The sequence below is a fragment of the Pelobates fuscus genome, chromosome 6 (genome assembly GCF_036172605.1).
Source record: "Pelobates fuscus isolate aPelFus1 chromosome 6, aPelFus1.pri, whole genome shotgun sequence".
Classification (NCBI taxonomy): Eukaryota; Metazoa; Chordata; class Amphibia; order Anura; family Pelobatidae; genus Pelobates; species Pelobates fuscus.
The window spans coordinates 278,433,781-278,447,531 of NC_086322.1; the positions used below are offsets into that span (position 1 = coordinate 278,433,781).

General features: G+C 38.3%; 1 protein-coding gene across 1 annotated transcript; it reads right to left on the reverse strand.

Moving 5' to 3' along the window:
• Window positions 1-2,349: 2,349 nt before the first annotated feature.
• Window positions 2,350-9,835, reverse strand: LOC134614952 (keratin, type I cytoskeletal 13-like). The gene is made up of 8 exons (XM_063459237.1): window positions 9,203-9,835; window positions 8,482-8,564; window positions 6,289-6,445; window positions 5,795-5,956; window positions 4,544-4,669; window positions 3,877-4,097; window positions 3,164-3,228; window positions 2,350-2,534 (listed from the first exon to the last, which is right to left on the reverse strand). Exons 1-8 carry the CDS (start codon window positions 9,776-9,778, stop codon window positions 2,515-2,517), a joined length of 1,410 nt encoding a protein of 469 aa, XP_063315307.1. The 5' UTR covers window positions 9,779-9,835; the 3' UTR covers window positions 2,350-2,514.
• Between the last annotated feature and the right edge of the window lie 3,916 nt (window positions 9,836-13,751).

Genomic DNA, 13,751 nt, shown 5'->3' on the forward strand with positions numbered 1-13,751 from the left:
CCCCTCCATGTGCTCTGACTCACTCACTGAGCGCCGGAGCTGCAAGGGAGGGGACGACCAGGAGGAGGGACAGAGTGTGGCACCCCCCTACTGGATGGCACCCGGGGCGGACCGCCCCCCCCCCCCGCCCCCTCCTTAGTACGCTACTGGGTGGTATGTTCCCCACCAAGGAAACTGATGTCCCAGCGTCAGGGCTATAGGAAGGTCCAGAGATTATGATTAAGGTACTAGACTGTCTAAAAATGTCGATCCGACTCAAAAAAACTAGCCGCATCTCTTGACGTTAAACTCAATAACAGCAATAACAGCACAGCAGTAAATTCACCAAGCCCTAACCCATTTTGCATCACAAACATCTATTTTTGCTCAATAAAGTTGTTCCCCATTCCACAGTCAGCAGTGTTGCCATGGCTTTTGAGAGTTGGAACAACTATTCCTCGACCATGAAGACTGTTGACACCTCTTCCACTGCTGCCTCCACCACGCCTCCGGATAATGGGATTAGCAACATGTTCTTTACTTTACATCCAATTCCACATCTCGGAGGCAATTGGTTTTTTTTTCCATCCAAGAACTTGGGCTGCCAATCCACTGGCACTGCAGGTCTTTTTACTATAGCTAGTTCAATCCTTAAACTTTCTTGGTACCCCACTAAGAAGCAACTAAGGGAGAGCACAGCAGAGTCTGCTTTGTGGGAGTCATCAAAACCACTCTTTGGTGAGGACTAAAGTAGTGTCTCAATGTCTGGTGCTGGTGGAGGTGGTGTTGATGAATCCAGTGAACACATTGAATACTCTGAATGTGGCAGGTATTTATTTTTAACTCTTTGTAGAAAAAAAGTCTTCTAACAGTTGGTGATGGATTCTCCCTTCATACACTCACCTTTAAAAAAATATAAATAAATCATTTGTGCTGCGGTTCCCCCTTTTTCAGATGCATTTCATGGTTTTGCACTGCCTGATTGAGTCTTGCGGTACCTGTTACCTCTGCTAACGCAATGGAAGAAGCTGCTTGGGTATTTTAATAAAAATTAAGCAAAAAATTGAGTGGGCAATTCATGACTCACTCATCCATTTTATCCTTTAATATTTTTTATAAAAATCCCTATTTTTTTTTCAATTAAATGATTCCTGCTGCTCATAGGGCCCAGTTTTCTTCCTTTGTTTGTAATTTTTTTTCTAACTGAAGGACGGCCACTGACACTACTGACTGGATGTGTGGGAAAGCTTTGTACTTGTCAGGGTGGAAAGGGAGAGTAGATGGTCAATTGCCCACTGATTTTTTATTTTTATTTTGGGATAAATCCCCTATTTTCAACTTTAAAACCCCCAGCTCCCTATTTTTCATTAATAAATGATAGCAAAAGTCAAATGATTGCAACTAATCATTTTAAAAATCTTTATAAATATTTCTCTCAGTTCTACTTTTATTATCAATTTATATAATAAACTAATATTGGCAATTCAGAATTGGCATTTCAAGAAATAAATAAATATTTACTATTGTGTAGTGGTTTTGGATTGTTTGACAATAATGATAATTTGACTATTAATTCATATGGGTTTCATTTCAATCAGATCTTAATTTACTTTAGAAGTTTTTATCTCCTGCTCTGTAAACTGAACTTTAATCACAACAGGAGGCTCCTGTAGGCTTAATAAGGCTATTAACAGAGCAGGAGAAAGCAAATTCTAAATTAAACCGACTGTACAAAAAAGGGAACTTAAACATTAGATCCAACTTTACAGGAAGTGTTTAGGAAGGCTGTGCAAGGCACATGTAAGGAGGTGTGACTAGGGCTGTATAAACAAAGTGATTTAACTCCTAAATGGAAAAGAATTGAGCTATTAGACTGCAGGGGCATGATCTATACACCAAAACTGCTTTATTAAGCTCAAGTTGTTTTGATGCCTATAGTGTCTTTATAGTGTCTTTTTAGCAGGGTCATCTTCATCCTATTGTTCCTGTAAATGTTTGTTAAATGTCCCATTTATTGTTAAATCTCCCACTCCTATAATATTGTAAAGCTGTACGGAACTTGTTGGCGCTATACAAATGCCAATAATAATAATAATAAAATACTAATGGGATTATTCACTACTTTCACCAGTGTCAATGTATCGAAACACACACCTCTCATATCCACAAAGAGATCAGTCACCTTCTAGTACAGAGAGGTGATGACAACTCCTCCTAGAACCACAGATAGTAGGAAACCTCTCACTTCTTTCTAATAATAGATATCGTGACCCATACCTGTCACTTTCTCCTAATACAGAGGCATCAAGACCTCCGTAAGCTGGCGTTATTTCACACAAAAAAATAAAAATAAAATATCTTAAACAGGAATTCACATTGCAATAGATAAAAGATTTATTCAACAATTAGCAAGAAAAACACCACATTCCAATGTATCATCAGTCTTGAAAAAGCACACAAATAAGATGAGAAGCATCAGTAGAGTTGAACAGGCTGTGTTACACCGTGGTTTGACCCAAAATGGAATTCTGGAAACTAGCGCACCTTGTTAGTGCCTGTTGAAAAAAAATGAGCAATTTAAATATTAATAGCTTTATATAAAATATTTTAAATTAAACATTATATTATTATTGTAGTGTTTATATATTACTTTATGAATGTAGCATTTTTTTATTCTATTAAAAGTGAATATAATTAAATATATTCTCAAGACAAATGCTCCAATGCTACTGTTTATACCATGCGTACTACACTTAATATAGTCTATACTTTACATCTTATATAGAAAACAACGAAGAAGTTAGAAATAGGACTGAACTGTGGATGCTCAATGATTGCATTTCGGTTTAGGTGGGTCTTCAAAAGTTTGTAAAAACAAAATAAAACTGAAAAGTGAGGTGGTTGATTGTATATTATGAAGTAGTTGGTTCCTGAGTCAAGGGTTAAGATGAAGCCTCAATAGAACTTGGAATTCATATTTAAGGGGGTGAGCTAATAACGTTTCGATGAGGGGTGTGTTTAGTGATTTGTATAGGACATGCAGGATTGCAACATGAACTATATCAGGTGCAGGTGTATCATGGGTTGTGGTGATGTACAAGGTTGTAGAGAGACACAGTGCTCCCAGTGTCATCTGGAGAAAGACAGTAGTACGACAGTAGTACGAGAATGGAGGTACACTTACTTGAAGTCGTAGTAGAAAAAGATGAAATGGTAGTACTGCTGGATGAGCTTCCACCTGTTGACATCCTGAATAAAAGGGTAAAGAGTATGTAAAGACTTTATTTTGGAATCAGAGTATTAAGCCAAGTTCTGACTGGTCTCCTAATACTGACTTGTGAGCACTGATACATTTTCTGTGTGTGTATGTATGTATGTATGTATGTATGCATGCAACTATTTTGAAAAAAACTATAGCCAATACTCAATAATATATGTTGGATTCCCACCCATGTATCCTAGCATCGCATCCCATTAAAGATGAGCAGATACTAATGGTTTCTTTAGGCTGAGTCGAATATCCAGAATAATATTCTCATCCATTATATTAGAGGCTTGGCATACAGAAGACATATATTCAATCCTGATACTTCTAAATTCAACATCAGATCCCTTTGTTCTGCTACATGGGGTAGCCAAAGCCTAAATGGCCTCATAATTAAATGAGCACAGGAGGACATTTCTAATTAATAAAGCTAACATATAACCCACCTCGAGAAGAACTAAACTTGAAGTTTGGTTAATGATCTGTTTCTATATTCCTTGTATTTGAAAAATATTTCTTACATCAGTAATATTTGTTACATAGCTGTGTGAAAATTGTCATAGCTAATTTGTATAAAGTTCTCCTTTTTTAATAAGGAACATTTAAATATTTTCCATTTAGGGTGTACTTACTTAGAGTCCTGTCCATCAAGCAGATCTCTGTACTTGGAGATTTCCTGCTCCAAACGGGTTTTTATGTCCAGCAGTAATTTGTACTCATTACTCTGTTGTTCCATCTGATTACGGAGATCTGAAATCTCAGATTGAACCTTTAAGATAACGTCCTGGAGCTGAGACAACTGTGCACAATACCGTCCTTCTGTTTCTGCCAAGGAGGACTCTAAGGATGATTTCTGCAATTTACAGAAAAAAATTGCTAACAAAAGATCTCATGTAAACTTCAATACTTAACAATACTTAATGTTGTGGCATGACCAACTGTGTCTTTAAGTAGACATTTTACAAATATAGTTCAGAGAGTAAACTAACCAGTTACCAAAGAATAAAATGTTTTGCAGACAAGAACATTGAGATTGAGTAAGAGGAGGGCATGATATAGATGGTACAATAAATGGATGGTTAAAATACAAAAAGTAATTAAGGGAATAGATTTGAAAAACAGATTATATTTTATGTTATGTTTCTCAACTAGAATTAGTTATTATAATAGTATGTTTTTTACAACAAAGTAAAGATTCTATTTTTATTACTAATGGATTATCTAACCAGTGGCTTCAAATATCAAGAGCATTCATCATTGAACTGTCAGGTGGGGTGTGAGTTGATTAGTTGGTCATACCATGCTAAGTTGAGACTGAAGTTCTATCTCCAAACTTTGAAGTGTTTGTCTGAGGGTTGAGCTCTCTGATTTCGAAGTCTGGACCTCTTGACTACTGGTGACAACTTGCTGTTGCAGTTCCCTGGACTGAAATAACAAAACAAAATATGAAATATGTGAGAGAGTGAGGTGGGAACCGTTCTTGCCATTAAAGGATTAATATAACCTCCTACAGGAGCAAAGTGATTAGAAGCGATTACAATTACCGTATTTTTCGCTCTATAAGACGCACCACACCATAAGACGCACCTAGTTTTTAGAGGAGGAAACCCAGAAAAAAAATATTCTGAACAAACTGTCCCATAGTGTTTCTTACTATGGGACAGTTTGTTCAGAATATTTTTTTTTTCTCCCCTGCCCATAGTGTTCCTTACCACCCACTCCCCTCCCCTCCCCCATAGTGATCTTTAAACCCCCCTCCCCTGTCCCATAGTGATTTTTAACCCCCCCTTCCTCTGTCCCATACTGATTTTTAACCCCCTCCTCCCCTTGTCCAATAGAGGTCTCCCCTCCTCCCCTTGTCCAATAGTGTTCTCATCTGAAAGTGTCCCCCCTCCCCTCATCCCATAGTGTCCCCCCCTCCCCTCATCCCATAGTGTTCCCCCCTTATCCCATAGTGCACTTTCCCTCCCATAGTGTTCCCCTCTCCCCTCATCCCATAGTGTTCTCCCCCTCCCCTCCCATAGTGTTCTCCCCCCTCCCCTTGTCCCATAGTGCACTTTCCCTCCCATAGTGTCCCCCCTCCCCTTGTCCCATAGTGTTCTCCCCCCCTTGTCCCATAGTGCACTTTCCCTCCCATAGTGTTCCCCCCTCCCCTCATCCCATAGTGTTCTCCCCCTCCCCTTCCATAGTGTTCTCCCCCTCCCCTCCCATAGTGTTCTCCCCCCCTCCCCTCATCCCATAGTGTTCTCCCCCTCCCCTCTTATAGTGGAAACGCAATCAATGTGGATCTATTGCTATTCTAGAACCTATGGTTATTCAAAGTCAGCTCCTTCAAATGCCCCATTTGATCTCACCAGGACTAATTTTTAAAATGAGAAACATTCCCAAACAGTGTAAGATTACATTGTTAAAGCTGATTTCCATGTTCTGCTTTTGTATTACTGGAAATTCTCTTTCTTCTATCCCAACCTACTTTGACCAATGCTGCAGGTTATAAATTAGTGAATGGATGTTGACAACATTGAATGCTAATGGTTCCCAAGAACTCACCGTTATCTGGAATCGTTCTTCAGCTTCCTGGCGGTATTTGTCTGCCAATCTTTCATAATCGCTTCTCATATCATTCAAGATTTTAGTCAGATCTACTCCTGGGGCAGCATTCATCTCAACGTTGACAGTGCCACTGACTTGGCCTTGCATTCCCTTCATCTCCTGCAAGAGAGAATAACGACTTTAGCTGAATACCAATTCTTAAGATACTAATTTTTAATATGCAACTTAGCAATCTTTAGTATATCTATTGTGTTTGGTGTTTCTCATTCTGGTGAACACATCTCTCCACTGTACTGGAACTAGTCAAAAGGTGGAAATTTAAAAAAGTTATTGCACAAATGTTGAGAGAAAAGAAAAGCTGAATTACTTAGTCATGTTTTTGTTGTCCTTACGTACTTTTTTTATGACTTCAGCTGCACTGACCATCGATTTGTGTGCAAGATTACCTTGAAAGTGTGGAAAATGTAGCTAGAAAAAGCTATTCCGCTTACCTCCTCATGGTTCTTCTTAAGGTAAGCCAGTTCCTCAACCAGGCTCTCAACCTGAGATTCAAGATCAGACTTAGCCATGGTCAGTTCATCCAGGAACCTGCGCAGGCCATTGATATCAGCCTCCACGCTTTGCCGAAGAACCAACTCATTCTCATACCTTAGCCATAAGAAAATAAATGTGGGTTAAACTCAAGAAATCAAATAATGTCCAGCCAAGAATCCTTCTTGTCTACGTACATTATATACTGTTACATTCTGCATGATTGACTGCCATCATTCTGGAGAGAGGGGGCTATAGTATGCCACATCTAATATAAAAGTATTCAAGCCACTTTAAATCCACATCTGATCAATACACATTTTCTTTTGCCTATATTTATGTCCTGGTACGTATCAGATGCCTTTGTCCCATAAGATGCAGCTCATTGGATTATGACAAGACATAAATAACTCCTGCCTAATTATATATCCAAATTAAATATATTTAAAAATTCACATATTTATAAAAATCATTATTAATAGTAGTAGATTTTCAGAGGATAGTTTTGATTGGAATTAAAACATATTTGGAATATTGCAAGTTTCCTAAACTTGGAGAGTGCAGGCTACTGAAAAACGTAGACAAATCCTAACGTTTATTAGTTATTAGCTTAATTTCAGTGCAAAACTGATATTTTAAAAACGACGTACATGTACATAACTGTTTGTAAGATTGAAAATACAAAAATCTAAATGCCAGAGGCTACATTATATGAAGGCCTGATTTGGGGCTCGTGGTAAGGTTTTGACATTTTACTTGAGATTTAAATCCTTATGTTCATGACTTATCACTTAGCCTTCTCCATCTCTCGTTCTACCAAGAGATTGATACGCACATGTGTCTTTCCACTGAACCTTAATACTACCCAAATAAAACATTACTAGCTTCAGCAACTGATGTCCAGAACAAATTCCTTTTCATGTTTATTTTGTTATTCCTCAATTAAAAATTAAATTCTAAAAAAATACATAAACAAAAAAACAAACAAACAGAAAAACAGCCATATCAAAGTTTGTTGTGGACTAACCAAATGGAAGTGAATTCCACCCATATTTCTCTGAGGCTCCCTGTTATTATCTCTAGTCCATACATTGTATTTTGCTTTTAGATGTGTACACATGTAGATAAAAAATACAAAAAATCGCAATGTTTGTGTCTTTATCTATCTATGTCTACACACACATACTCTTAAATAAATATATGTAATGAATGGAGGGTTGATCTATGGACCTTTACATTGTTAGTACGTCTTTACATTGTTTTTCCATCTGATATTAAATTCTCAGTGCTGACTATAATAATAATTGTACAGTGTGTTTGCTAAGCCTCAAATGTATTGCCTTAGATCTGTTTGTCTACTCCTTATCACCCTTGTGTATACATTAATATGATGGTTCTTTTCAAGTGTACAGTCTGCATACCTCTTAGACTTTTAAATAAATGTAACGTATGTGTATATATTTGCAAGTCATCATTTAAAACCCGCTGATTTTACTTGGAACTTGGTAAATACGTACAGCTTCCATAAATCTGTGAATTCTAATATTTGAAGTTCTCTTATCTCCTATTATCTCTCTGTAGTATATATAATATTCAACTGCTATCACTAAACCTATATAATTAGCATATTAGTGAAAGAGCTATCACTTTTCTTATTTCTTTCAATTTTAATTATAATGTGACTTTTAACTAAACTAAATAGGGGGGTATTGCTAAAACCCTTTTAGTTGCAGCTACTTTTTGAACTTTTTTTGAGAATCGTTGTTCTAAAGCTCTGATAGATAACCAGTGGCCAAAGAGATAATGTGGATTATTTAGTTTATACTCATATATATAGGACGCAAATACATAGTATTTCTTTAAATGACCACTCCCATGATCCTTTGCAAGATATTGAACAATAATTCATAACAACAACCCACGATCTATAGCTCTAGGCATCATGGGATTTATGGTAATAGGTCTGCAGGCAGGTTAAAACAGTAATCAGCATAGTGCGCTAGAGGAACATCTTGCATTCAGCTTCTATGGTAAATTATTTTCCAGACAGGAGATTGGGGAAGTCCTAGTCCAGAGCAGCTAGGATGTTGAAGGTTCATACTCAGTATATATCTTGTATAAGAGAAACTGACAATAATAACATGGGTACTTACTTGAGTCTGAAGTCATCTGTGGTCAGTCTTGTATTATCAATGGCCAGAACCACTTTGCTATTGTCAATCTGGGCAGCAAGTATCTAAAATGAGGTATCACATGATCAACAGTGAGAAGAAGACCTCACCATCATGATTATCATCATCATCATCACTCCATTAGTTTTGGTGGCAAGAATCCATCCCCTATCACTTATAATATCAACTCATACTTGTATAAAATAATTCATGAATTTAATATTGTAGAAAATATTGAAGAATTTGTACTTATTTTTAAGCGATTGGTAGTCTTGTTTTGATATAGATAAAGTAATAAAGTAAAGGCAATGGCTTTGAAATTTAAGATTCTCTTTAATTCCCTATTACCTGACTACACAGTTGATAAGGCAGTGATTTACAGTCCTAATTTACCCCTAATCATTTATTATTCCATTCAGAAATGTTCCTTATCAGGTCCATTGGAACAATGCAAAAAGATTGGGATAATTTTGAGATTCATTGTTCTAAAGCTTTGACAGATAGCTAGTGACCATAGAGAAGCTATGGATGTTCATTGCATACACACAAAATATAACAGTTACCCTGTACACTGAAATATAAAAAATGCTTTTATGTTAAACAAAGTGTTAATGAAATGTAAGCTTTAAATAATAAAAGATGATTGTCTAAGGATTGAGCTAAGGTTCAAAAGTCATTTGTTTATAATCATTCTTCAACTTGCCTGGGCTCTGAGGTCTTCAATAATCTTGAAGTATTGACTGTAGTCAGCTTCCTTACTAACTGGACTCTGCTTTTCATACCATTCACGTATCTTCTTCTCTAGCTCAGCATTATCATTCTCCAACGCCCTCACTTTGTCCAAGTAATTGGCCAAACGATCATTTAGGTTCTGCATGGTGTTCTTTTCATTGCCAGAAAGGAGACCCCCAGCATCGCCAAAAGCTCCACCTTGACCAAAGCCATAGCCACCTCCACTAGCTCCACCAAAGCCAGCTCCACCACCAAAGCCAGCTCCACCACCATATCCAGCTCCACCACCAAATCCACCACCCGCTCCTCCACCAAAACCAGATCCTGCCCCACCACCAAAAGCCATGTTGTAGCCCCCACCATATCCACCACCTACATTGCTACCGAAGCCACCACCATATTCTCCATTTTGGCAGAACCCTGCATTGCCACCAGCTCCACCATAACTTGCAAAGGAGACAGAGCTCCTGTTCCCTGCTGATCTTCCACCACCAGCTACAGATCCGCTTGTTCCCTTTTGGGATGATGAATAATGATAAGAAGTCATCTTCAAAAGCAGCAACGGCTCCTAAGTGAGTAACACAGCCTGTTCTGAAATAAGCAGTAACATATTCTCTCCCACCAACTACTCTCCTTATAAATACTTTCTAATGGGTGTCACCTTTCGAAACCTGATTAATATTCACTAATCTCATGCCAAGACTAAAATAGATGCCAATAACAGATTGATCAGGGATATTGTTTTCTTTTCTTTTTTTTCATTATTTTTATTCTTGGATACTGTTGATACAAAACAATGAGCACTTTTTTCTTTCCTTTTGTTTGTTCATCCAAACCTATAATTTAGACAGGGAGGATTCATGCAGTTACTGGTTCTTCTATACTTGATAATGACATTGGAATGAACTTTAGAGAAGGATCTACCTTCCCACATCTGTAAAGCAGCTTAGAGCATAATAGGTGCATGCAGCTCAGATAGTTCTAGGCGCGACTGGATTTAACTCTTTAGAAAATAGACAATGTTTAGAATGCTGTAGACAGCGAATGATACGTGATGTGTATCTCTAAGTTTCAGATTCAGTGATAAGGTTGCTTAATTGTTGGATTTTAATTTAAATTTCTTTGCTCCAAATATTAAACTACTGTATCCAGTCCTAAAGGGACACTATAGTCACCAGAACAACTACAGCTTAAATGAGTTTTTCTGGTGTCTAGAGCCTGTCCCTGCAGGCTTATTAATGTGTGCAGCACTGACATTCAGTGTCTCAATCCTCTAAATGCTCCTCATAGAGATTCATTGATTCAATGAATCTCCATGATGTGATGCTAATTGGCTCACAGCAGTGTTTTTCCACGCATGCGCAATAGCCTCCCAATGCTTTCCTACGGTAAAGCATTGATTGGCTGAGATTGTCGAATTTGAAGATCTTAATCACAGAGGCAGAGCGGGTCGTGGCCAACCGCAGTGAGACCGGTGCTGTGCTCAGTGGTGTATCCGTGTTTTGTGCTGCCCTAGACATGACAAAACTCAGGCACCCCCCTCTAAATACACATACACACTCACTGACACACACATATACACTCAGTGTCAGACACACACATTCACTGACAGACACATATACACTCAGTGTCAGACACACACATTCACTGACAGACACACATACACTAGCTTACAGACATACACACTCACTAACATACACATACACTCACTAACAGACACATACAATCACTAGCAGACACACACGTTCACTAACAGACACGCATACACTCTCACTAACAGACACACACACGATAATTGTAAGCGTTGTCTCTTATTTTTTGGTGTATCAGGTGTAAGCATGCAGACATATTTCTTTAGTGAGAAAACTGAGGGATGAGAATTGTAAACATATCCTCTTTAATTACTTGTTACTGATTATAATGATGCAAAAGAGAAAACTGACACCCACAGAAATACTACACCACAATAGCTAAGGCTGTGTTTTACATTAATTAAGGTTCGGCAAACACGCAATAATTATCTCTACGTTATAACATGCTGGCAGGCATAACTTTAATTGGTGCGATTAGTTAAATATGACTATTCTAGCTGTAAAAAGGACTGCAATTCCCAGCACAAATCTTCACCGGGGACTTGCTGTGTTTTTTCTATCTTTCATTTGTCTGTTGAAGGTTTGGGAGATGTGCACGCTAGCTCACAGTTCTTATCTAATACTTCTTATATCTGAGCTTTGTAGTCAGCTGACAGTATTTGATAGCACGGATGTATGGCAATGATCTGTTGGTAGTCTTCCGACATTGAACACCTTTTTCTTATTTTATGCTATCGCAATAGAAGACAGCGGTCTGCCCAGTCAATAACATGCTCATTGATAGTGGCATATAAAATGAGAAATTAAAAAAAAAAAAAGGAAAGGAAAAGAAACGTAAAGAAAGTGGGTGAGAAGGAAGCAGGGAAGAGGAGAAGCATTTTTTTCCCCCTTTCTCCACTCTGCGTCACTTCCCTTATAGATGCACTTGCGTTTTGTTTTCTGTCTCGGAGCTACTTGAACTCGTATTTGTACTTGTTTTTGTCTTTTTTTTTTTTTTAGCATTCTGCTAATATGTAATCATTATTGTACCAAATATGAGCTAATGCTAATTATTGATGTATTGATGTATGTTATGTCGCTAATACTTTTGTAAAATAAAATAAAAAAATTATAGAAAAAAAAATGAACACATAGATAAGCATTAAAAAAAATAAAAAAAAATAGGAAGAAATACATTTTAGGACAGATATGGAAGAGAGAAAATTTTCACATATCCAGCCATATACCGAGTTTTGACTGACGTCATACACAAACAGCATTAAATAATTGTAATATTTTTTTTCTTTTAACCAGAGGCGTTGATGGGTTTTGGGTGCTTTAGCCCCACATGTGGCCTTCTTCATCCCTGATTGCTATAGGTGTCAAAGGGGCAGCAGGATACTAGTGTTTTGTTTTCATTTTTTACATCAGGCAACTGATTCTCAAACAGCAATCAATCACTGGTATATTGCTAATATATGGTGCATCCAGGGGGAGGAGTGGTCCTCTTGTAGTTGACCATCAGGAATGGAGTGCGGCCCAAGGAGGCTTTCTGTACCCCTGCTCCTTTGCCTTAGTGTGGCTAGGCAGGATTGCATTGGATACCTATCAGCGCAGCAAGTTCTGGCTATTTCCCCATCTCCCATTGATATCTCGGCTTGCATAGTTGGCCAGGTAGAGAGGAAGGTATAAGGCTTCAGTAGAGCAGTATTTGGGTTGGCGTCATTGAATTTTACTTTGGGCTCAAGGCATAGGACTCTAAATGCCCCACACACTGTGTAATGCTCTTCGGTGCCACCGTACATGCACTCCAAGAGCCTATAGTGCCAAGAAAACAGGTTTGTTTTCCTGGCACTATAGGATCCCTTTAATGTTTCAAGGTCATAATTTCCAGAAAAGTGCTGAATCACCTTTACAGGGTTACTCCATCCCTAATAAAAAAAATGTTTTGAAATTCTTCTTGAGACTTCTCATGAAGAAGACTATGATGGGACCATTTAGCCAGTCCAGAGCAAATGCACACTTTGAGCCAGCAGGAAGATGGAAAGAGGGAGTAGGGAGAGACAAAGTCCAAAACAATTGAATGGAGGGGATCAGAAAGTGGGAGGCTGCAGGCAGGGAGCAAGGGGAGACACAAGACACCCCTTGCAAGCTCTACCTGAAAGGGGAGAATCAGATAAAGTCTGTTGTCAGCGTGGAGTGCGCGCTAGCCACAGACATCAAATATGCACAGAATTTACAGTAGGCAGCCAGAGTTCTATGTAGCGTAATCACATTCAATTCACCTTGTATCTACATGTGAGCATTTTAATAATCTTATATACAGCTCTGGAACAATTTAAGAGACCACTCCATTTTTTTCTAAAATGTAGTATCACTAGATGAACGGTAGCCATTCCACTCCAGTGTTTGATGAATTCCTACAAAGACGCACCCCACTTCATTCTACTGAAAGAGGCACTGAGGAAAAGGACCGGGATGACCACCAACTAATTTGAATGTCACTCAACAGCCATAGGATGACATCAAGCGACCTACAAAAACAATGACAAATGGCAGCTGGGGTGAAATGCACAGCGAGGACGGTTTTAAACAAGCTTCAGAGATGAAGTTGTCCAAAGCCAGAAAAAAGCCCTTCATCATTGAGAAGCAAAGAAAAGCCAGGCTAAGGTTTGCAAACAGACCATAAAAGGACCATAAGGATCAGACTATAGAGGACTCTTCTCTGATGAGACCTGAAACTCTTTGAAAACCTTGGGAATGTGATCAACAAAAAGTTGGATGATCACAACAAGCCATCAAACTAAAACCAAGCTGCTTGCCTTTTTCACTAGGAGTTGCATAAAATCTCCCAAAGGTAATGTGAAAGACTGGTGGAGAGCGTGCCAAGATGCATGAAAGCTATGATTGCAAATCGGGGTTTTTCCACCAAATTGTGGTTTCTGAACT